General features: G+C 43.0%; 1 protein-coding gene across 2 annotated transcripts in view; it reads right to left on the reverse strand.

Moving 5' to 3' along the window:
- Positions 1-26,146, reverse strand: part of NPTN (neuroplastin) — a 60,189-nt gene that overhangs the window by 23,076 nt on the left and 10,967 nt on the right. For both annotated transcript variants that reach the window (XM_051628426.1, XM_051628425.1), the window contains exons 2-3: positions 4,780-4,948; positions 701-795 (exon numbers count right to left, since the gene is read on the reverse strand). In XM_051628426.1, the coding sequence (XP_051484386.1) occupies positions 701-795; positions 4,780-4,948 (264 nt within the window). The remainder of the gene's footprint in view (positions 1-700; positions 796-4,779; positions 4,949-26,146) is intronic.

Raw genomic sequence — 26,146 nt, forward strand, 5'->3', positions numbered from 1 at the left:
ACCTCTAACAAAAACAGTGTTCTGTTGTTCAACAACTAGAATAAAACTCTGTGCAGACCTTGCACATTTTGCAGCTTCTCTCCATGACTTTATGATGATCCTAAAGAGGTCAGAAGACTACTAACATGCACGAGGCAGGAAAAAGTAGTGCATGGAAGTAGAAAACCCCAATCTGGTGTACAGGACATCTGTCGTAACCAGCACCCAAGCTTTCCCAGAAACTGAAAGAGTCTCTGCAGACAAAAAGCAGTTCCAAGCTGCCACATATGAGATGCTGGTTCTTATTTTGTTCCTGTTCTGAACAGACAAATTCAAAGTACATTGAACACATTCAGATGGCCTCATTTACTGTGAAACAGGGAGGAAACCACAGCTGTCTTTGAACGAGCCCAAACCTATTCTACAGCAATCTTCATCCTGCTGGGCAGGCTTGTTCTTTGTGATAGCCAGATGTACCAGAGGAGTGGAGAAGTGTGTGCTAGAAGCTACTTTAGTACCCTCTGTGGTGCAATGGTCATATTCCTGTTAGCTGCAAGATCTTTGCTGTGTGCAAGACTTCCCTTGAAATCCTAACCAAGGATTGGCCACAGGTTTGATTTCATGAGAAGAGGCCACTGGCAGCAAAGTGGCAGAAGCAGTGAAAAGCACTTCACTTTCAAGGAGAGGAAACAAAACAGAACACAAAAAAACAAAAGAGTACCTCTCACTTCTATAGTGGCGTTGGCTATAGGAGAGTTTGAAAACACAAACACGCACAAGTATTCCCCTGACTCTTCTGCTCTGGGCTTCAAAATCCTGCAGACAGGGAGAGAACACATGAGTCGTGTTAAGTACTGTGTTAGCAACCAAAACCAGCAGGCTAGGAATTGATTTTGCCCTCCCCCATACTTCAAACTGGATTTCACAGTTCTTACTTGTTAATTCAAGGTATGTTGTACAGAGGGAACTACTTTGATTGCCTGGAAAAAAGATGAGCTCTAGTCTGGAAAGTCAATAGCAATTTAGCTGGAAAAGCTGCATTTAGTTTAAAAGCCAAGAAGGAGCCCAACCCCTGTTAATTAAGCACTACAGTTAGTTTGATGCAAGTCATCCTCAAGCCATTAGCCTGCTGGGCAGCCATCTCCTCCCACTGAGGAGGGAGAAATGAGGTTTAGATGGACAACCTGCACTGAAAAAATCCCACATGGACAACTGGAAAACAGATTACAAATACAATCAATACACTGTCACCTCATAAGCTGGTTTTTTTGTGTTTGTTTGTTTGTTTTTGGTTTTGGTTTTTGTTTTTGGTTGGTTGGTTGGTTTGTTTGTTTGTTTTCAGTAAGAAATATAAGAGTGGTCCATTAATTGTTTTCTCAGATTCAGGCTGGATGAGGAAGAACTGCAAAAGCTGGTCAGTTCCTGAAGGGAGACATCACACAGGGATCTGCTGCTACTTAGTTAGGAAACACTAACACAGTAACAACTAGTAGGGGAGGAAAAACAGATGCAGGAGAAAAACAGAGCTGAAACAAATGCAAAAAAGCCCCGCCCCCAAAATCAAGATTAATTCACACTCAAGATGGTGCAAACTTCAAGTCCACCAGCTTTTGCTGTCCTTCCAAAAACTTTGGGATACAACTGACTTATAAGTTCTATGCAGATGTTCTTCAGATATTAACCTACAAAGACATCCCAGACTAGAGAGGCATATGACAATGTGACACAGAATTTACACCTCTATAAGAGGTACATTTCTTCCCAGCCCTTGCTCTCCCTTTTACTGAAAGGCTTCTTAGCTTGCTTGTTTCATGATTAATTTTTAAAAAATACATTAAGTAAATAGCACACAGGTGAACAGAAACCCTGCAGAAGAGCACTGCCTTAAAATAATTTAATTATACATGGAAACTGCTTAGACACATGGAAAAAGCTGCTCAGTGTAACACAATAGATTGACTCAAGTCTTCACAGCATTTCCTTTCCAGAGTCCCTGGTGAAAGTCTGAAGTTAGTTATAAAGTTAATACATCTATACAGATAAGCAACAATATACCCACTTCTCACAGATGCAATTAAAAAGATTACCTTAATGATGGAAAGAATGATCATTCAGTGTTATCAGACATCAAAGCAATCACTGTTGTTAATCTGCAGGCAGGTGAAGTATCCTTAGGAAGTGCAGAGCAGCCCTGAACACCAGTGCCTGCCAAAGCTGCTGGGAAAGGTGCAGCCCTTTCCTACCTGGAGCAGGACAATTCCACCCACATCTTTCCATTACTAAGCTACCCTAAGACTGCAATAGTGAGGGAAGGCAGAGAATCCCTGGCTTTCTGTAACTGTGTTTAGGACCTTATTAGTTAAATAACTATACTTTGACCACTGGTTTTTTAATCCACCACAGTCAATGCTTAAGAAGCAAAAAAAGATCAGCTCTTTTTCAAGTGTGAAACCAGGACAGCCTCTGCTAGAGTATTATTGCCATAATTCATTCAAGGAAATGTAAACTGGTACAGCTGCAAAGTTTTATAGACAGACAAGCACTTGAAACAAGCTTGGTTGGCAAACAAGTTCCTTAAGTCCTGTGGACTTAGGAAGAACTTGGCTTTTTGTAGATGGCAACTTTCCAGCAGAGGCAAGAAACCCACTTTCTGCCATTCAGCTCAGTAACCTGCTACCCAACTCCAAATTAACTGAGAAGGGCTACACAGAGAATCACCACTTTTCTCCTCTAAACTCTGAACACAGTTAATAGAATCAAAGCCCAGGATTGCCAGAACCACTCCCAAGTGCTTCCTGCTTGTAAAAGAACACACTACAAATAATTATTGCTCATTTTTCATTTAAAGTGTGAACTGAAAAGCTAAATGTATCTCTGAGCTTTCAGAGTAGAGCTGCTTTCCAGCAAGAGCAGCTACATCAAGTTTGAATGAAGAATTAAGAAAGATGTGTTCAATTACTAATAAGGAAGCAGGTGAGTAGTTTAACCTATAAATTCTGAGGTTTTCTGGGTGCTAAACAACACTGAACTTAAGGACTAACTATATTTTATAGCAAGCCAATACATCTTTATGACTGAAAAAGAACCTGAAACTTCAAGGGTAATAAGTAGAACCCAAAAGATGAAGCAATCATGTAAATAAATGCTGGAGTTAAATATCCTCTTTTATCACAGCTATGCTGGCAGTGCTGGCACAAACCTCACTGACAGCACTTGGCATTTCTGAATTTAAGAAGTAACCAAATCAAGCTAAAAGTTAAGTGAAGAGATCAAACATAGTAGACACAACACTGAATGCACCAGAAGCCTGAAACAACAGTGCACACACCAAAGCAGCCTAGAAATGATCAAGAATTCCAGATCTGCTTTGCAAAGGCAGATCTACTGACTTCCCAAGCTGTCCCTGTGATGGCAGCATGCTCTGCCAGCCCTTCATTCACTGGAAACACAGCCTGCCCACCTCACAACTGAAGCCAAGTTTCATTCTTCCTTTACAGAGGAATTTGGAAGGAGAAATCCACCCTGGCTCAGAACAGACTACAGAGAAATCAGCCTCAATACCTGGTTTCCTGACTAATAATGTATTATTTTCAGTAATCTTGATGCAAAGTGTCTTTTGGAGCACTCAAGCTACTGTTTTTGGACAAGACTGCTCATCAAGTTAATTACTAGATAAGAAAGCAGAGCCTTTAAAACTCAAAGAGTCAGTGTTAAACATTGGACTGAGGAAGTAACAAGATGTAATCACAGAACTTCACAAGACTATTTTTTTTTAACTGAAAAGCTGAGCAGATAATGCACAGTGAGCTAAAGAGCAAAACAAAATGGAAAACTTGAACATATCTGGATCACAATCTAACAGAAGTTACCACCAGTGGTTAAAACATGCCTTAAGTGCTCTTCACCCTAGGTTAACCCTGACCAGAAAGTTGTATTTGCTATCTGTGTTGGCATCAAATGAAGAAAATTGAAAGGGGAGGGGGGAAGGCAAGAAAATCACACATTCAAATCAGATTTCTGATGGCATCATGGAGCAAGCTTCATATGATCTCAGCAACTCCACATTAAATGGGGAACCCTCAAAGGATTCCTGCTCAGTGCAAGCTACAGTGAAACCAAAGAGATGGGTCTGCACATTCTGTTCTGCATACCCCTTGGAAGGAAGTTGGAGACAAAGCCAGAGCATGTGCACGTGGAATAGATCAATACTGAAAATGTGGATGTGCTGACCAATAAGCACAGGTGATACAGCTGTAGTGGTTGCAGCAAGGTTTGGTATCATTTCGTAGCAGTAACAACTCAGAGGGTGCCACCTCTCATCTCCCCAGGCCAGAAAATTACTAAACCAGCTGAATCCAGCAGTGATTTCTGTGCTGCACTTCCCCTCCACGATCAAGATGCAGAGCTGCAGAGCCACCCTTATGCAGGCATAAGACAGAGACTGCACAACACACTCAGAGGAAAAGAAAACTAGACTGTCTGTCTGCCTAACTCCACACAACACTTACACTCTAGAGAGGAGCTAAAGGAGTTTGGATTGAAAGAAATTTACAGTATGTTTTTTCACATTATGCTTAGATGAGGAAACTGGGACAGCTGTAGACAACAATTATTCCAGAATCATTCTTCTAATGCTATTCACAGATGTACTTTTTGTGGAGCCCCCAGAGCAGATCTACTCAATTTGTCTGACCACTGTGAAGCAGAACTTGGGAGTCCAAACATCTCAACACCAATTCCAATGTCTACCAGGTTGTTTGCTCTCCAGTGTAACATGAAGATTATTCCCAACAGACTTACTTGTATTCTGTAGTGTTGGTAGATTTTCTAGTGCCAGGGATCTCCTCCCCATTCTTCACCCAGTAGCTGGCAGAAAGGGGGCTGGGACTTGTGGTGAGGTTACACTGCAACGTGACAGGTGGACCATGCACATGAATGACTACATCCTCGCTGGCATTGATCCTGGGCTCTGAAACAAAGGACACTGTAAATAGCAAGGAATCTTCACTGACAAGTAGGCCACACTAGTCAAAAATCCAAAAGGGAATCAGGAAGGGAAAAAGACTACACAAGGAATGTCACTGCACTAATTTGGGAGACATGGAGAAAGTCACAATAAAACAGCTGACCACTAGTGAAGGCAACACCTTACAGATCATCACCCCTGTGTGGAAAAAAGAGAGTTACTTAGATTGCTTATTTCAACATTTAACATCATTACAGGTTTTTATGTAACATCATTAATCATTTTTTACACAGCAGTGACCACAACGTGGGAAAACACGTGTCCTGTGACTATTCCTAAGGGATCAACTAGTCCTTCGGAAGCAACTTCTTTCTGCCTATTACTTGGTTCCTCCACTTTGAGGTTTAAAACAAACCCATTTTCTACATGAAACAGCCCTCAAAGTTGGACAGTCCTCTGAATAATATTTATGGGCTTCTCCTTCACAAAATCTAAGACAAATATTCTGTGCACACAAGATAACTTCAAACAGCAGAGCTGACACCTGAAACACAAGCAAACACCCAGTGGGAGGAAGGCATAAGTGGGATGAAGAAAGGCTGAAAGCAGCCCTGAATGCTTAACATGGTGTATATTCCTACTTTTTATTGTTACAATTAGAGTCAGGAACTACTTAGTTTCTAAAGTAAACTTAAACATAAACATTGATAAATTAAAAAAAACACATGAGCCTCATTGCTTAAACAGAGGTGGGTGCTTCCCTGGTTGCATCAGGAACCCACCCCAGGCTGTTTCACATTCAATCTTACCTGGTGACATTAAATTCACATTTTTAGGGGAAAGCCTTTCAGCAGTGATAGGATTAGTATGAGGGCATTGTCCTTACATTTGATAACCACATTTAATTAAGGTTGTACACGTGGATATTCCCCCCTAACAAAGCAGGCTGATGAATTTTTAGAATACTGAGTCAAGTTTCTTTCCAAACTCAGAAAAAAAGACCTTCCTATTGATGGCTCACAGCTGGTTCCAAGTGTTCTGTAAAAAAACTTGAACACAGGATGACAGAGCTTAGGGGAAATTTTAGAATTCTTGCTATTAGTCTTCCAAAAATATCTAGATTTAGGTTGGCTATAGTTTCAGCTGGAAGTAAAGGCCACTCCTGCAGCAGTCCCTGCTGTGTAAATGCTGCTGTGTGCTCTCTCTTTGATGTTATTCTTTACTTTAAAGGGTGAAATGAATTCCAAAGAGGAAGCTGTTGCCAGCTGCTCATTTCACACCAGCCTCCCTGAAGACCTCCTCTTCATTCTGGTCAGCAGCAAAGTGCAGGAGGGTGAGGAGGTCAGTCAGGAATGAGGGCCCTCATGATTTCTGCAAGTCAGCAAAGGATTTTTAATCCTCAAAATTTCGTTATGCCTTGTGGGAACATATTTGAAATACAAACTGACTCATCCCCACGCAGTCTTTTGGATATTCATCTGCAGAGCACGTGGAAAACAAATTATGAAATATGCAAAGTGGAAAATACCAGTGGAGTCAGAAATGTTTTTCATCACATAAAAAAACCATTCCTTTATCCAACAGAACAGTACTTAAGATTATTGCCCAGGGAGGCAGGGAGAAAAAATACATGTCCTATATATCCTTTCCCCCTTTCCTCAGCAAGCTGGCTACACAGCTTCTTCCCACAGCTATTTAACACCAGGATCATCTAACTGCAGAAAAACTGGTAGGTACTGTAGTAATGGAGGGGTTTTTTTGACACTTTGCTTTTTATTACACATTTTTCACGGTGTTTCTGCCTCATTTTTCCCATGCCAGGAATTTTAACCATGTAAGGATCTGTTTGGATCCTGCTGGGCAAAAAATTGTGTTGTCAAAGCCACACTACTAATGACTGTCCTGTCTGCTCTTTGTTGAATCCCAGACTGGTTTGGGTTGGAAGGGACCTTCAAGATCATCCAGATCCAACCCCCTGCATGGGCAGGGACACCTCCCACTAGCCCAGGTTGCTCCAAGCCCCATCCAACCTGCCCTTCAACACTGCCAGGGATGGGGCAGCCACAGCTTCCCTGGGCAACCTGGGCCAGGCTCTCACCACCCTCACAGCACAGAATTCCCTCCTCATGTCTCACCTCAATCTCCCCTCTTCCAGATTTCATCCATCCCCCCATGTCCTCTCCTTCCCTGCCCTTGTCCCAAGTCCCTCCCCAGCTTTCCTGGTGCCCCTTCAGGCACTGGAAGGTGCTCTAAGGTCTCCCTGGAGCCTTCTCTTCTCCAGGCTGGACACCTCAGCTCTCCCAGCCTGTCCCCAGAGCAGAGCTGCTCCAGCCCTCTGATTATCTTCATGGCCTCCCCTGGACTCACTTCCATCCCCACAAAAAACCTGTGTGCATTCTCAGAAAAATACCAACAGAGCTCTGGAAATATTTTTAACAGTGTGTTTCAAATAGTGATTCAGCATCAGAACACTTAGCTAGAAAAAAAAATGAACTTTTGCTAGAACTCACTGATCAAACCACATTTGGGTTTTACATGTCTGGTTTTTTTTATGATGAAAGCAGCACCTTCAAGTCCACAGTCTGCAAATCTAATGCAGTTTTCCTGGCAGGAGGAGGTGCTGGCAGGACAGAGGCTGCTGCAACAGAGATGGGAAGACATCTAGTGAGCACTGTTCTAACAGATGCTGATGCTCTCTGTGCTGTGACAGAACCCAAAGCGGTGACCAGCCTGCAGCCATCCTGGCATGGGAAAGCATCTGTGCTGCCATCAGAAAGCATTACACAAATCCTAGCCATGGGGAAAAAAAGTCATGCCAAAATTTGGATCTAGTCCCTACAGAACCCAGGAAGTTAAAGGCTTAACCCAGAAGTGTTCTGACAGTGGTAATCTTCTGCCTTTCATATTCTGTTGGTAATGGATTCATCAGCCTCTAACACTAATGAAGCAGAACATACAAAGACTTGCCCTGAGCTCCAATGACTATTCTAATTCACACCTGTTCTTGGCTACATCTCTACTAAGCTGTCATGTCCAGAAAGTATTTACAGGTGCCTCTAGTTTGCTTTGCTGGAGTTTGCTGGGGTCTTGCAAATTTTGGAAGTTTTAGGATAAAAAAATACTTTGAGGAAACTGCAGTCTTATCTCATAATATCATAGAATGGTGAAGGTTGGAAGGGATCTTAAAGATCATCAGGTTCCAACCTCCCTGCTGTGAGCAGGGAGGCCTCTCACCAGACCAGGCTGCACAAGCCTCATCCAACCTGGCCTTGAACTCCTCCAGGGATGGGGCTTCCACAACTTCCCTGGGCAACCTGTTCCAGTGCCTTCCTGCCCTCATGGTAGTAAGACATCTGTTACCTGTATTTATGTTACTTTAATTTGCTTATTAAAAAAAAGCAATTGGGTAGTCCTAGCCTGATTCACTTCTAGAAGACAAATTGCAACTGGAATACTCCTGGGATAGCAATATCCAAAGAGAATGTCCACTTGCAAGAGCAAGATGCTGAAGAGTTCTTTTATATAGATCACTTCAATTGTTCATTTCATGTAGGATCAGGTTTTTAATTTTAAAAAATATATCCATAATTTAAGTTCTTTAGATAAAATAGGAATGAGATAGAAACTAGACACTAGGATGCTACATTTTAAAAACCAAGTCACACTTGACCTCTTTGCTTTCAAGCTTTGGTATGTGAGAATAAGCTATGATTTAAGGACAGTGAAAAGAGATTGTGCTCTTCTGGTAGGTTTGAAGTTCCCTCTCAGTGATGCTGATGTCAACTAAGGCCAACAGCAAAACAGCCACCATCATCTGGAAACTGTGACACTGTTTAGTCAGAACATTTTCATTTCAAAGAGAAACTGTTCATGCACACAGGGCAGCTTCAGAGAAGATGATCTCTCTCTTCCAGGGCCAGCTTGGAAACCTGCTTCAGGCCTCATCTCCATTTCCAGCATGGTTTCTCAGCAGGTTGATGTCCAAGAAGTCTTTTCCCAAGCAGCAGCTGGTCAGATCTTTTGACATACACAACATTACAGAGTAAAAGCATTCAAGTATTCTGTTCAACACTTCCCCCCCCCCCCCATGAATAAAACCCAAAAGCAGAACACCCTGGGCACAAGGCACTTAGCAATGAAGTCACAATACACACTCCAGAATTAGCAGCATCAGATACAACGAAATTGCATTAACTGGGGAGAAAGACAAAAGGTTACAAACTTTATTCCCTGGAGTAAGTTAGTATCAATGGCCTTGGAGAGGAAAAACCCACTTTCCATATGGAGACATCTTCACAATTCATTCCCAGGTGGTGACTTTTCGTATGAAAAGGCTTTTCTCCCTCTGTAGGTAACTAAAACTGACTGGACACAGAGAGGAGCACAGGAGCACCAGACTTGCCATGCTCAAAAACTAAAGGTCTTCACAGAAGCAGTGAGGGTTTCCAGAAGACGTTACTTCCTACAAGACAAATTTTTCAGCTTTGTCTTAAGGTTGTATTCTTTCCTAAAATTGCAGGGCTCCTGCTGCTGTAGGTCATGCAAACAAGCTACCCATCTGAGTCCTTAGGGACCTCAAAGGACAAAGGAGGAGGGATCAGGCATTAGGACTGAAAGCCGAGCAGGTTTGAGCTGAATAACCCAATGCTACTTCCATTTTCAAGTCAATCCACATAACTGGCTTCACTGTTTCTTTTTCCACATAGATCAATGTTGTTTCCATTTTCCAGAGGGTAGGTCTCTGATCCAGCAATGCCAACTGCAGCACCATGCTTTAGGGAGAGTTTTGGGGTAGGTTTTTTTAAGTATCCAAAAACCTGAGACATAATGACAGAGTTTGACCTCTTTTGTACCCAGACAAAACTCCAAGTGGTACATAAAAGGTTTATTTATGCAAGGAGCACAACAGCAAGACAACACCTATGCTCTACTCTTTGCCACCTTAAGACATTGAGAAATCACTGAGAAAGCAAGTTCTCCTGGAGCTCCACAGAGCAGGCTCATGTTGCAGACCTAATTCACTCTACCTATAACTCAGACATTTGCTTCATCTCGTTAGCAAATCAAGGGTTTTGAAAACCAGGTTCTTCACTACTGTGACAATATAGATTTCTAAACTCATCCGGGGCTGCTCTAAAAGCCAGCTGAACACAGATGAGTCTGGTAACAACAGAGAACAAAAAACCATCCTGGCTCAACCATCATCTCCGCTTTTTAAAGCTTTGCTGCTGCTTGAAGTTGCATTCTCAGATGCAAGTCATTTAGCTAAAGTTTTTAGTTCAACACTGGGGGAGGATATATCACCCCCCTCCTCCCCCCTTTTATAGGCTAGATTAAGAATAGCTGCATCAGTTCAGTGCTGCTGCATCAGAGAACTCAGGAGGAACATGCTGCTGTTCAGAAAGGAACAGGAACACCACGACTTCATGGAAAAGTCTAAGCATCACAGGTCACATGTAACTGAAAGGAAAGGATCCTAAAGAAGCAGATATGCAACCAAAACCATGTGAGAAGGCATTCAGAGAAAATCCAAGAGAACAGAAGAAATAAAAATAAAATGGTTAGACCTGGGAAGAACACAGAAATCAAATATGAAGGCACTCATGGAGAAGCCAGCATCAGGCTGGCTGACTGGGTTGAGGAACAAAGGAGTTGAGGAACAAACACAGACTCAACACTGGGCTTGTTTTCACACAGCAGCTAGAAAACTTCAGAAATCTATAAATTCTATAAAGCATCCATAGATTTTTCCCAAGTCCTTTGATCCTAAGGAGAAGAGACACAGATGGCAGACAACATCAGCACTACAGGTGGGGGAGCAGTCTGGGGTTCAAGACAAGAGGACAAGGTAGCAGAGGGTGTGATGGGGGTGCCAGGAGGGGCAGGGTCACTAGACTGCCTCTAGATACTACAGTACCACTACTGCAGGGTGCTGGACTCACTCTGAAGGACGCTTATAGTAGCCTGGGCTCGAATCCACGTTATGGAGGGATTTTGCCTCAAGTCATTCCTCCTGGGATCGTTGCTGGCCCTGCACTCGTAAGTCCCAGAGTCTTCCAAGGTAAGGCGGGTTATCCTCAGCACACTCACCCCATTGGCCCCGTAGGCTGTGTTAATGGTGACCCGGCGCTTCCGAGCGCCGTCCCACAGCTGTTTGAAAGACTCAGCCCGGTTGACTTCAGCGTACCACCACTGGATCTCTGGAGTGGGGTTCCCAACCACATCACAGTACAGTTCAAAGGCGTCCCCCGTGAGTTTAGTTTCTGACATGGGCGACTTGACAAACCCGGCTAGAGGGAGGGGCAGCAGAAACGCAGTGACAGAGTGGCAGAAAACAACAGTTCTCATCAAGAACAAAGCAATGAGGTGCAGAAAACAGAGATCGAGAAGACATTAGCATCCACAACAACACAACTTTCGTAGAAAAAGGACAACATGGAGCACTCATGGAGGGAGGGGGACACCGAGATCCTCTGGAAGATCCTACCACGGCACCACGGCAGCTGTCCTTGGGGAGCCATGGGCTGCAATGCACACCAGCTAGGAGGTACCTCCAAGCCACAGAGCTGACTGGTGGGTTTTCAAACCTTTTTCAGTTGTGTGGACCTTGTGATCAGCAAGTGTTTGTGGCCATGTCTTTTCTCTGAACTTTTCTTGCTCTATACAACTTATCGACAGGGGGAAGTAGGAGTAAAACCCTAACCTTCTTGCCCTACACAGCTTGCTATTGTGAACTCTGCTTTGACCTTCCATCTATTTTGGACTTCTGAGGCACGGAATTCCCCAAGATAAAAGTGACCTACTTTCCTGAAGCAGCTGGATCACCACAGCTCCAGGAGTCTCACAACCTTTTAAGGTAAAGGGAATCTCAGTGGTATATACACACAAAGACTAAAAAGATCACTCCATCAGTTAGGAAACGGGCAGCACCAAAGGTACCTTGACAGACCACATAATTTTTGCCTTCTGAATCAAGATGTTTCGTTGACATCGACGATCAGGCCAAAATATCCTTATTATGGCATGAAATCCTTCAATACTTACCAGCCTGAGAGCTGTGTTAAGAGCACATTGACACTAAGCTGTCCTTCGATCCTATTTTCCCAGAGATCTCCTGAAATCAGCATTGCCTTAAAGCCAGGCTCTCCCCTCACCCACCCCTCCCTGAAAACCTAAAGATTAGAATCCAGCTGGCCAGACAGATTATGCAGCAAAACCTGTCATATTGCTGTGTTCCCTAGGCAGCAGGACTTCGCATCAGCAAGCAGAGCTAGTGTGTCACACAGCTGATAAAACCCAGCTTCATGCATCCCCCTCCTCAAATTCATTGGTTATTTTCAGGAGGAGGATTGAAAGAATTCGGTGGATTTTAGAAACCAGAAAGATGGACTTAAAAGTCTTCTACGAGTTTCTGATGCACCCTCTGACCACACTCACGAACCTGTGACACAAACAGCTGTACATTCACAGACCATTACACTGGAAGTTTGCACTACAGATGCATCTCTAAAGAGATAATTTGGACAAGAAAACCAGACGAAGAATCTCTAGAGCATATGCAGAAACTGCCCCTTGCCAGCAGATTTGTTTGAAGAGCAACTGTGCAGTAGCTGCAAATAACAGCTACAAGAAGAAATATTCAACAATAGAAAATATTAACCTCAAAAATTGTTCAGTTACAAAGTTCTTTGACAAGGATTCCTCAGCCTTGTACTCCAGAGCTAACGGAGGTGAGCTCTATGCTCAGCAGAAATGCCACAGCAAACACTCCATTGCTGCAGGGAGATAGGGGAAAAGCTAATGCACTAGAAGTGCCTTAATTACTAGCAGTTACAACCCACACTCAGCCCACTGTTGTTGTTTCTTGAGGCTAACAAGGATCACACTGTTCTCACACAGCTGCTGGAGGTAGAACAGGAGACCAGGTTATGATCTTGCTCTGCTGGACTGTCCACATTTCAAGGAATGACAAACAAGGAAGACTGTGTTTCTGCAGAGGCTGACATCAAGCAGTGAGGCTGGGATCTATCTCAACGTGGCTTATCAGATGTGATAGGCTAAAGCCTGTGGCCCAGACTGCCTCCTTCCCAAATCTTAGTGCTTCTCTCTCTTATACTAGAGCCTTTTTTTCCTACCTTCCTCCACCATACTGAAATGCCAATCACAGATGAAGACATGACAGTAGCTCAGGGAACATTGAAAGTGATCCCCCTTCCACAGCTTCCCAGTTTCCACAAAACTCTGATGCATGAAGATGAACTGCCCTGTCATGAAATGCATCCCTGAGTCCAAGGCCAAGTGACCCAAAAACCAAAAGCTGCAATTCAATCCTACTCCTCCAGCTGTCCCAACTACTAAGCAAACATCTCTCTGCAACAAAGGCTTCTCACCCAGCCTTTGAGGCAGGGAGGAGGGGCTGTAATTGTGTCTTTTAAAGCAACTGTTTCAAACCCCATGTTTCCACCAGTTTCAATCCTCTTGAAAAACAATGTCTCAGACCATGAAAAATTTCTGTGCAACACCTTATCTTGATCTGAGTAACCACATCAGCAGCACAGGCAACACCATAACAAAGGCAAATGAAAAATGCTCCTCGGACTCAGTGGCCCTCCCCACACCACCAGGAAAGTGCTTTTTAAAGTATTCCAGGTTAGAATAAAATCCTGGAAGGACAAATGAGAACAAAGGTGACAGAAAAGCCTCCCTATGCAAATTCACGAGAACTTAGCATTACAAAGGACTGGCAGTGCTATTAAAAACTCGACACAACAGTCTCAGGTTCATGTTTTGCATTTTTCCACCGTTCCGAAGCAGCAGAGGGAAGACATCAAACGGCATCAGTAAGTTGAGGCAAAGCTTCCAGCCACTGTACATCTGCCAGAGGCCATTTCCAATTAAGATACCTAGCCAGAAGCTACAAAAACAGCTGAAATCTGCCAGTACCAAGCTGACATGTTTTGGTTTGTTTTTAACAAAAACCCCAAAAAGCTAAACACTACAGAGAATGCTCCCCGTAACACAACAGGAGTCTGGAAACAGAATTATTTCTGCTTTTTGGCAATTGTCAGTGATTTCCATAATTGTTCCAACAGAAAATGACACTATACAGATTTCATTGCTTACATAAGAGGCTTTTAGAGCCCAACAGTTTCCTTACTTGGTCTTCTCCAAGCACAGCACTCGCTGCTCTGTTATTACCATGTTCTGCACAATTCCAGAAACAGGAGCATCAAAAGAACAAATATATATATTAAAATACAAATAGATGAAGGCAAGAGGTCAAGTTGTTTTTATTGTTGTTTGGGTTAAGTGATTATACAGTATCTATTTAAAACTAAAATCCTGCCCTTATTTGTAATTTGGAGCGGATTTTATTTCCAAAGGCTAAACTGTAGGAAGCACTGGTTGTAAGAATGGTTTTCAGCTCCCAAGTGTCATTCCTGTACAGAACAGCAGAGAGAAACTGTAGCCAACATCTGAAAGCTCCCAAAGGTCAGGGCTCCTGGGAGGGTGGAGGAAGGAGGCAATAATCCACAGATCACCCCTTAAGATCATATAGACCCACAGGAAGTAACAGAATAGCCCAATCTTAAGGATTCACTTAAGATTTAAGATTAAGTCAAGTACAATAGGAATATTGTTCTTTAGCCCAGTCAGTCACAAGACTGTTTTTGAAATGAGTCCCATTGTCCTGGCTCAAACCAGGACAAATATGTACCTTCAAATGCTTCTGTCCTAAGAAGTGTTGGCACTGTAAATTTTCATTCTATTGACAACTGTATTTATTCCATTATACCCAAAAATGGGTTATTCTGTAACAGGGTGTGTTTTCCTCATTAAAAGGTGTTTGGTGGGGAGGGTTGTTTGGACATTGGATATTTTAAAAGCTAATTGCTATTGTGCACAAGAGAACAAGGGGGAAAATCTAGTGTTAAACATCCCTTGTAAGGTCTTTACAAGTTCCCATGATACACCAGAATGCAAGAAAAGTAATGCATTATAGTCCAGAAGGTGCAGCTACTCAAGCCCACTATCATGTTTCCAACCATTTTTTTTTATTATTAATTGATGGTTCTCTGCCTGAAGGACAGATTGAAGTGGCAATGATATTAAATCTCTTCTGAAGTGATGCTTGTTTATTGAAGATTTGATCTCACCCACCAATTGTGAGGGTAAAGGTGGGAAAAGCAATGGAGTAAAGCTCTAAAATGAAAGACAAATTAGTCTCTCCATGCACCTCTGCCAAAGATGAATGAAAGCCAGTGCACAGCAGGGCTCTTCACATTTGCAAACTCTGAATTTGAAGTGTAGAAGAACCACTAAATCCAGATGTAAGAAGAAAAAAATTAAAGTCTTTTTTGAAAGGTGACAGGTGCACTTGAACTGGGAGTGGGAGAAGAAACTGAGACCTATGCAAAAGGGCAGCCAAAATTTTCCATATGCAGTAAGAGAAACATGTACAGCAGATCATTCAGATTAATTTTTCTTCTGCCAATATTTATGAGCTACCTGTTGGCCACAAGCAAGGAGGCCAAGCCAGGCCAAATTCCAACTTTGGCATCTAAATGAGTCACAGCTTTCCATACCAGCAATACCCCTTCCAAGTGCACCCAGCAGCAGCACCCTTTCCAACTGCAGCTATTTCCCTCTTTGACAGAAGCCAGAGTCAGCAGCCAAGTACCTCTGAAAGAGATGGAGGTGGGAGAAGGAACAAGGCATATCTTCTTGCTGAGGTGATCATGTAGCTGTAGGATTAAATATAGGATACAGCTGGAAATTTATACTTATTAGAAATGCATGGAAATATTTAACTGTAACTTTGGCCAGCTTCTGAAGAGCAACCTGTGTTCCACCTTGGCTGGAGGCCAAATGAAAAAGTGAAACAGAAGGTATCCCCTGACTAGCTAAAAACAAATATACAGCCCTCAGGAGAAGGACTTGAGGGAGAAGCTGAAAATGAGCCAGCACCATGTGCTGGAGCCCAGAGACCAACTGTGTCCTGAGCTGCAGCAAAACCAGCACGGCCAGGGAGGGGATTGCCCCCTTTTACTCTGCTCTGGTGAGACCCCACCTAGGAGTGTCCAGTTGTGGAACCCCCAACATAAGAAGGACTGGAGATCCTGGAGAGTGCAGACGTGGCCATGAAGACGATCCAAGGGCTGGAGCAGCTCTGCTCTGGAGACTGGCTGGGAAACTTGGGGTGTTCAGCCTGGACAAGAGGAGGCTCCAGGGAGACCTTAGAGCATCTTCCAGTGCCTGAAGGGGCTCCAGGAAAGCTGGGGAGGGGCTTGGGACAAGGGCAGGGAGGGAGAGGACAAGGGGGGATGGATGAAAACTGGAAGAGGGGAGATTGAGGTGAGACATGAGGAGGGAATTCTGGAGTGTGAGGGTGGTGAGAGCCTGGCCCAGGTTGCCCAGGGAAGCTGTGGCTGCCCCATCCCTGGCAGTGTTGAAGGGCAGGTTGGATGGGGTTTGGAGCAACCTGGGCTGGTGGGAGGTGTCCCTGCCCATGCAGGGGGGCTGGATCTGGATGATCTTTAAGGTCCCTTCCAACCCAAAGCAGTCAGGATTCTATGAATACTGCAATGACCAAAGAGCTTCCCAACCTCCTCCCCTGCTAGAAGTAACACACAAGACAGGATCTTGATAAGAGATATCAACAATTAGCATAAAATATCCTAGCATCAATTTACCAGTCTAAGAATATAAAGCAGTACCTGACAAAAAAAAAAAAATCATCCTTGAGATTCCTTGCAGAAATTATTGCACTATTGATTTAAGTATCTTTTTGGTACTGAAATTGAGCACAAGATGCACTACATTGCAAAAGAATCAATGCCAATGGCACTGGGCAAGCAAAGCTGGGGCAATATTTATCTTTCCAAGGTAAAGACTGGTCTAAAGAAAGGGGTTTAAAAAATAAAGCTCAAAAAATGTAGGTAAGTGCTAGCTGAGGATGGGAAATGTTAAACTAGTCCCAGCAAAGACAGAAACAACCAGGTTTAAATTAAACGCAGGTAAAGCCCTAAAAAACGTAGAACAAACTCATTTCACTCGGTTTTACCCGTATCAAGCATAAAGATTAATGCTGAAAACAAGCAGAAGACAAGCAGAAGACAATCACCATCAAACAAGAGGAGATTGTCTTGAAAATGGAGTTGGCAAAGATGGGGAAACAAGAGGCTATGAAGCCCAAGAGCACAAGTGGCTACTCCAAGAAGTTCAAAGCAGGACACATGCACAGGAACAGACAGAGGTGACCCACCTGCAGGAAATGCAAGATGTTTGCAAGAAGGTTTTGAAGCACCAGGAATAGAGCTGTAACAAAGTCATTTTATAGTTGGGAGCAACTCAGCACATATCTCCATCAAGCAAGATTATGCTCCTGTCCTGTCATGAGCTTACCTTTATCTTGTGGTGAATGCCACTCACATGAAGAAAAGAGTTCAAAGCTCAAAAAGGGCGTTTGTAAAGCTGGAACTAAAATGAACTTATTTCGAGTATGAACCCACAACAGACAGCTAAAATACAGGCTGCTTAGGGACTGAATGCTTTAGAGATTGTCTGCATTTACAGTGAAAACCATCATGTAAACAGTAAGAGGCTGATCTTTCCTACTTGTCCTGTTAGACCACCCTACATCTGTATTTCATGGCTTCTCCACTGCCCTTGGTGCCTTTAGCACAGTTTTAAGATTTTATTTCTGCTCATTGCCTGCAATTCCAGTTATTTATAGACAGAATAAAGGAGAGCTAGGTTAGTCCATTTTTGTTTCCCTGAAAACCCATTTTAAAAGACTGTCTCTGCAACTCATTTTTGTAAATACATGCCCTCAAAGAATGATTTTTCTAAGTGGAGTGGAAAAAGCCAACTATATTTGCCAACGTGAAGTTTTTATTTTATATATTCTACAGACCAGTGTTCCCCAAAATGCTCCACATGTCATATCAATATGCAAATACCAAGGTATTGATGTTACCCTAGCAAATGCCACCATCCCTGGTATCAAAGTTCTGCCACCAGAAGTAGCCATTAGGGTTGAAGGTCTCAGTGAGGTCTCCTCGTTAAATTGTTGTCACTCCTTTTTCCTAATTGGTATTCTGGATTTTGCAATCTGATTTTTCAATTATTTAAAAAAGAAATAAACAGTTATTCCAGCTTTTCCAAGTACTCTAGGCTCTGCAGAGGTAAAAGGCAGCAAAGCTTTACCACCAGCAGCACATGCTTTGGGGCAAGTGGATAAATGGCTCCATCCCCTGTACTGGAATTAAGAAAAAACTGCAGGTATGAGAATTCAAAAGGGAAGAACATAAGATAAGCAGATGCTCCTGAAATGCTGCATTTGTACTGTCTCAGAGACAACCTCCTCCTTCCACAGGCAGTCTGGTCCTGACATCAGGACTTGGGGGGTTCAAAGTGTGTTTGGAGCACTGGGAATGAATGACCAGGCAGACTGCAGTTTCAGGAAAGTGAAGTGCTGGCTGTGAAGACTTCATTAATATATGAAGGCACAGATGATCCTGGGCAGCCCACAAAGCACCTCTCAGCTTGTTTTGCTCTGCCCTCACTTCAGCTTATTCTCACCTTCATTACACAGCAACAGTCTCACTTAGCTTGCACCAGAATACCACAGAAAACTATGATGAGAAGCTGCCCTCCTACTCTCCCTTCTGTACCCATCATCTAGGCTTTGGAAACCTCAGCACCAAGTGCCTACTACTTCAACTGGCTCTCTAATTAACACCTTTTTCTTCTTCAGTGATGGATGTTACTGATACAGTTTTTGAGGATGGCAAAAACCCACCAGTGCTTTGACGAAGTATTGCATTTGTACTTTGACTAGGCTGCCTTTTCTCCATCCTAACTGATGTTTTGTTTCTTTCCAAAGCTCACTTTTTGCCTCACCTTTACTAGACCAAAGTATTTGAAATCTGCCAAATCTACAAAAAACCTGACAGCCCACATGCCAGCTGGAGGAGAAGGGTGGAGATACCCCAGTTCCATGGAAAGCACTAAAGCATCCTGCCTGCTTTCCCCTGTCTACTAGGTTGATGTTTTTTTCCCTTCTTTTATCACTGGAGAGCATAGGTTTTAATCACATCACTGCTAAGAAGTGGGTTTGGTCTTAATCACTTCACTGCTGAGATGGGTTTGAGTTTTACAGCTACTCCCTGGTCTCTGCTGAGTGTGACTCACAGCTGCCTTATCTCCAGGGACCATCATGACTATGTGTCACACAACCTTTAGCTGGAGTCTCCTAAATGGATGTCACAAGCAGGTACTGGGGGGTGAAAAGAACAGTTTCCCACAATGCACCACCCCAGTTCCATACAATTAAAAAAAAAAAAAAAAGGCATTAATTTTCTTTCTCTGCTTTGCCCTAATCTTCAGCCAACTACAGAAGCAGCTTTCAGAGCAGCATTTTGACATTTGTATCAGGTCTCCAGAGGAGCCTACATGTACCATCTCTAAGCATACTGGGAACTGGAGCAAGATGTCAAATGAATCCCTGCAATCTCATCTTGCAGCTTTCTGTAGCTGAAGGTAGGTTATGACTTGCTACAGAGGCAAACATTACCCAGAGAGCATCATACAAAATGCATGAGCCCATGACGTAGTGTTAGATTCATTTCACAGAGAGGGAGTCCTGCAGATTACCTTCTCCAGGTCCACAGCCATGAGGATTAACATTTTCTGGATTCAGACCAGCATTCCTCATTTGTCTGTGCATTAGAAAGCCTTTCTTAGTTTAACATGTCAAAAGATTTATGGACAAACTAATTTCATTTGTTTACTGAAGTAAAATTCAGTGAGTCCTTAAGTGAAAAGTTTCAGGGCCTTGGATCTTGTGAGACTATCCTGGGAATATGCCCCACGTAGCCAAGAGACACTTCTCTGCAGAAAGGGATGGAGAAAGGAGACACTGATCAGCTTCTGGATTATAAATCAGATAATTCAAACTGGAAAGGATTTCAGAAGGTTGTCTGGTGCAATTGCCTCCCCCAAAAGAAAACCCTTTAGATCTGTCTTTAAACTGCCCATTCATCTTCCCCTACACACATTCACACTGTGGCTGCTTTTATTTAAGAGTTTCCTCAGGATGAAAAAAAACAACACTTAACTTCAGAGTGACTTTCAAGGGCAACTATTTTTTTTGTGGTCACTCTTACTGTGCAAAAACCTGATCTCAGTAACCACAATTCACTGAAGTAACACATCAGAGCATGGTTCACAGCAACACTGCTGGCTAGAAAAGACACTGGTGTGTTGCAGCAATCACAGCTACAAACTCCCAATTTCAGACCACTGTTTTCACCCCAAATACATTCTCATGATATAAACTGTTTGGGTTCAGAAGCCTCCTCTGGGCACACTTCTCATATTAGCACACAAATTCATGGGTGTGGACAGTGGTTACAATCCTTCTCCTTTTGCAGCAACCCTATACCTGTAGATGTTTCATACCATAATGTAGAAGAGATGAAAACAGATTTGTCTGAAATATCTGGTAAGAGAAGAACAGTCAGAAAAAGAAATTAGTATGTGCTCCCTCATTTTGGCTCCATGCTTCTGTCAGCCTGCTGGCTATAGTCACATTTTGAAGCGTAGGAGTTCAGATCTTTTTTCCCAGCTGGAAAGAACAAAGTTCTTCTAGTTCTCTGGTACTATAAGAGATCATAGTGTGAAGAAGTAACTGGAACACTGACTTAGCTCTTTTATGACCAGCTGGGAAACTTGGTATTTCACTTAGTTACTGAGAAAGGGATGGAACAAGACTGAAGTACATCTCACTTCCAAAGGGTAAGCAAAGCCTGAGATCAACATTTAACTGCTCACTTTGCTAAGGATCTTGAACTTGCTAATTCCTTTATTTTTCTGCAAAGGACTTAAAAGGGCTGATAATTAAACCAGTGGTTTATAAGTATAAACTATGCAGATGACATGTAAGGAGCAGACATGAGGGAAAAAGATGCTATTTTTGCACTGGCTTCTCCCTAAAAGTGTGTTCTGCAGTCCCTACCATGGCTCATTTTCTACCAAGTGCAAGCTATATTTTCAATGTATAGCCTCTTCCTTATCAAAGTCTGCTTTTTGTTTTAAGCCCATCTGCTTAGAGGCATTGAAGGGGTATCAACTGGAAAGATCCAATACTCTGCAAGTTTATTTATTAAAGTGATTATCTCTGCTTTTCTGGTTAGAGAGACATTTTTAAGTATCACTGCAAACATGATATGAAAGCATTCTCTTCTACAGGAAGTATAGAACAATCTCTCATTTGCTTATAAGGCTCAGATTAATGCTCTCTAAATAAACAATAGGTTGACAAGAGACACAATGGAGCCAGCTCTTGTGAGTCTGAAGCACCTGTTAACTTGCCTGTGAAACGGTTAATGGTATCAGGATCAAAAGCAAGTCCAAACATTTGTTCAGTGCCTTAAAAACCACTGTTCTTCATATTTCCATGAAACTATTAAAGGACATTTGTGGAGAACTACTCCTAGTCATCTCTGAAGTAGCTCTCACACACCACCAGCAGCACACAAGACAGCATCCTAACCAGAATTGTATTTAGCTGTGTGGCATTTCCATGGCATGCTTGAGAAAAGGAAGTCTGGGTAACTTCATTCAGCACTTGGTGCAGACCAACAACTTGCGTAACATCAACTAAACCAATGGGGATGACGCAGCCATTTGAGCCTTTCCAGGAAAATGGCAAGTTGCTCCTCAAAGAGGACATGCACCTCAATTCAGGGTCACACAAGCCAGTCTTAATATTCCTGTATTTTAAAATCCCAGAGGCTTGTGATCCTCACATTTCCATGAGTGCTACATGCATGGCTAGAAAACGTTCCCCTGAGCTGACTCCACACCGAAGGCTTGGTGGACTGATGCAAGTCAAGTGACTTCAGGTAGTTCTAGTCAACTGATCAGGGATTCAAATCAGACACAGAAGTGGTAATCAGGTTCACTAAATATCCACACTCTCCCCCTAGTAAGACCTTGAGCTACAAACCATTCTAATCTGAAGGCAAAAAAAAATCCTTGTCTACAGCCACTTCAAACTGGCTGTTTGGATCAGGAAGAGCTGGGATGGTTACTCACCTGATGCTGGCAGTGTGCAGGATGCCACCCCAAGCCTTTCTAGAACAGTGTCATTGTGTGGCAAATGCTGCTTTTGCATGCCTGGGTGTCCAGAAGAGCACACACAGTCAGGAAGCTGGCTGAATGCATCGAGAAGCATTTATCACAAGAAATTTCCCTCTGTAGAAGATTTGTAGACTAGTTTCTCAAAGGGTTTTTCCAAAGACTAAGCTTGTATCACTCTCAGAACAGACAGGCAGGATTCTCCTGTTCTTCCATTTATGTTTCTCTCTGGCACAACTTAGGGATAAAAGATTTAAAATCATCCATGCAGGGAGGAGAAAAAAAAAAAAAGCCAGGATTTGTTAGTTTTAACTCCTTTTTTTAGGTCACTAGAGAAATACTATTGTTGTAGCTAGGGAATATACAATAATTTTACTAAGGTAAAAACACAAAAGTAGAAAAGCTCCTGTATACTGCTAAAAATGTCTTGTTAACAACTAGAAACCCACCCCTTGGAAATAAGTGGGAAGGAATTCAGCTTCACAACACTAAAAAGCTGAGTTACAGCAGACAGCAATTTCAATTTGTCCAGGGTTCAGATATAACTCAGTAACTGAAGCCTGCATGCTAAAGATATATAAAAAAATTTTAAGACCACCAGATTTGCACCCTAAAACTATTGAAAACAGCACAAAATGTTGGTGAGGGTACAAGAAATACCCTGTGTGCTGATTAGGTCTTTAAAATGCTCAGACTACACCATTAGAGAGCTAAAGGTTTACAGAGCTGCTCAGTTTTGCTTTGACCTTTCCTGATCCCACAACTGTGTGTTTGACAGGAGACTGGTTACATTTCTCTTTAGCACCAAGGAAGCAGGTACTGAATGCAAAGCTCTTTTTTTCCCCCCTTTTATGCATTCTGCAGTAGGACGAGCTGCTCCAAGCTGCTCCAGCCCATCCCTGATGAAGCATCTGGGCATTTTAACACCCCAACCTTTTTTTGAAGAAATGCCCTTTGCAGAACTGTTGGGTTATGTAAGAGGCCACACAATCTGAGGCAGGGCTGAGAACTAGGAGGGGGGGCAGGGAGAGGAAATATTCTCTGTGCACAAGAAATGCTATTAGCAGAAGGGATAATTGCATTTTGAAATTTATTGCACTTCAGATGTCATCTGAGTTCAACTTCTAACAGAGCAAGTTCTGCCCAATAACAATATGTAAAACACCAGCCCTGCTGCAGGAGATGGGGACAGAGGAGAGATACTTTTAGGTTCTCTAAAGCTGCAGAGAATTACTGCCTACTAACAGGTAACTTCAGAGCAAACACATCTCTGGCAGGTCAGGTCTCGATCTGCCTGGTCAGAGAAGCAGCACACAGCCCAAATTCAGACTATGCTCTGTATTACTCGTTTCAGGGAAGAGGAAGGCAGGAAGAAAACCTGTTAAAAGGCAGCAGGGATGCCACCAGATTTATGCTCCTCTGCAAATGGAGAGATGCCCTGCTTCAGGTTGCATTTTGAATCTTCCCCCCCCCCGCAAGCCACTTCTACAGCACAGTTCAGTTTCTCTCTGTTTTGACAAGCCTGTTACTCTAAAAACACACCTTTGACCACAGGAAGGCTTTGCTAACTCAGATGTCCACATCAAGCTGTCAACCAACACTTCTCGCTTCCACACACCACAGGCAACAGCCTTGTCCTTCCCACCATTTTTTGCCAGCACAGGCAGCTGCATCAGGGCTACGTCATCAGTCACGTCCTCCTCGGGCCAGGGGTTTGATCTCCCATGGCTGCCTGACACCACTGAGATGAGAACAAAAATAATACTTCTGAGGGCAGCTCCTCTACAGCACCCGATATTGCTGTTTATGAGATGAAATTCAAGCTCAGCATCAGTCAAGATGAGTGATCACACACTCTGGGCATCCTAATCCACACGTAGAAACCGCCTTCCTGCAGCCCAAGGCTGCTCAGCACAGGGAGCTGAGCCACTCACACCTCCTGGCCTCACACTATCCACAACAAAACCCCCTAAAAGGGCAACAAAACCCCCCAAAACGCCAGTCATGGCTGAAGGGGTCCATTTTTGACCTTCTGGATTTTCTAGCTAAGAGAGACAGCCTTACAGCTTGAAACACAACCTGCAGCCCTCCTGAGCAGGCTGTCCCCTACTCCTGTTTCTTTTGCAGCAAAAGCAGCAACCCAATTAAGTGCCAAGTAGGTTTGGACTCTTCAAGTAGGCAGCATAAAAGGGAGCTGACAGAAAATCCTGACAGAAACCTGTTCCTTTCTTCTGCATAAAGAAGAAAATTTACAAAACATCACCACTGTGCTACCAATACTAATTGAGAGGGTGGAAACCAAACCAAAAATAAGCTTCTCTGCAAGCATGAAAGAGGTGAAGTCCCTAACAACTATCCAATCTTTAAATATGAATTCCAAAATTCTGGTGTTTAGAACTTGGCAGCAGTACCACCACATCACCAATACAATGCAATTACACAGCTATCTTGATGACAGTAAAAGCCAAAAGCTGGAAAGGCAAGGGTTTGAGATGGCTTCCCTATAAAACTGAAAAGATATGAAATTAAAAAGCACTACACTCAAGACAGTGGCAAAATCCAGCATTCCTGAACCATCAGAACTCAAGTGCAGCCTACTCAAGGTACCAGAGCATCCAGACCCACAGCTGATAGGCATTTAAGAGTCTTAACTACATTTCAGATATTTTGTGGTGTTTGAGAAGAGTACAAAAGATGACCTAAGCCATTTGGTTAAAATCTAATCTAAGTTATCTCCCTAAACTGAAGTAAAAAAGGTACTTCATCTGCTTTATCATCACAGCCCTGTTCAAGAGCTGTTGTACTGAACAGGAGGACAACACCAAGAAGTCTGTCACGTGCTCTTGAACCAAAGGCCACATTCGATTGTGCAGTCATTTTACAACAGCATCACAAGATATTTTTAAATACTCTACTAGGAACCAGACAAAAGCACGGAAATAATTTATCCTGTAGCAGGCCTGAACAGTGGTGGTTGTGGCAAGAAGGTAAGAACAGGACAAACATGCAGTGATCTTCTGCCAGCCTTCATGAGTTTGCTGCTGAGGGTTTTCCTAAAAGGTGGTGATGTTTTCATTGCCATCTGAGAGCAAGTTCACATTTCCACAAAGCAAGCAAAAAGCCTGACTTAGTAATTTTCCATCCTTGATAAGCAAGAATTCAGGTTTGCTTTGCAAAAAGGGGACAACAGTGGAAAATCCTTCAGGAACTATAAAACCACGTCTTTTTTGTTTTTTGGTTTGTTTTTTTCTTTTGGTCACACTGAGGCTCCCAAACAAGAGAGCAGCAACACAGGATGAGGCACACTCACACTGGTACTGACTGGGCAGCCAGTGCCAGAGTGACATTTAATAGGGGCTGCTAAAAGGATACGTCTCTGCAGACAATTTGTTGCCTCAAAGAGGCATAAAAATAAAAAGAACAACAACAACAAAAATTATCATGCTTTGCTGAGAAACATGACTGAAGGCCACTAACAACTGTAACTCCCAGACACTTATTTTGTACTAGAAAGCCCCATACTGTAGTGCATCTTCTCAAATCTTGCTTTCAAGTAGATAAAGACAGAGGTAGAGGGCAAGAGGATACTCTGAGCAGTTCTGTATCCATCCATGCCCTTTTACAGCTCTTGCCCTGGATGATATTTATAGCTCCTTAAAAGCTACTTCCCTCTGGCCTGTCATTTTTGCTCCATTCTCCCAACTAATTCCCTTCCTAGAAACCAAAAATTACTTTCCCCCCCCCCCTACTCCATATGGCTCAAGATTGGGGTCACTCAATTGATCCTGGTATTGCTAAAGAAGGGATCTTGGGGATTCTGAGACCCAAAAAATGCAGCTGCTGCTGCCATAAGCTGCTGCTGAGGACTACAGAGCTTGCAGCAAAGTGCTGAAGATCCTGTCAGTTAAAAAATTTATAGCTAAGGCTCATATTAGGTTCAGTACCCTCCAAACTGGGGAGAGATGCAAACTGTCCCATCTACATCAAACAGCTTGTTTCTGGAAGCAAACAGCCAGGGAGGGAATGCTGCAGTACCACTTGCTGTCCTCTGTGCCA

This window comes from Apus apus, chromosome 10 (assembly GCF_020740795.1).
Source record: "Apus apus isolate bApuApu2 chromosome 10, bApuApu2.pri.cur, whole genome shotgun sequence".
In the NCBI taxonomy this organism is placed as follows: Eukaryota; Metazoa; Chordata; class Aves; order Apodiformes; family Apodidae; genus Apus; species Apus apus.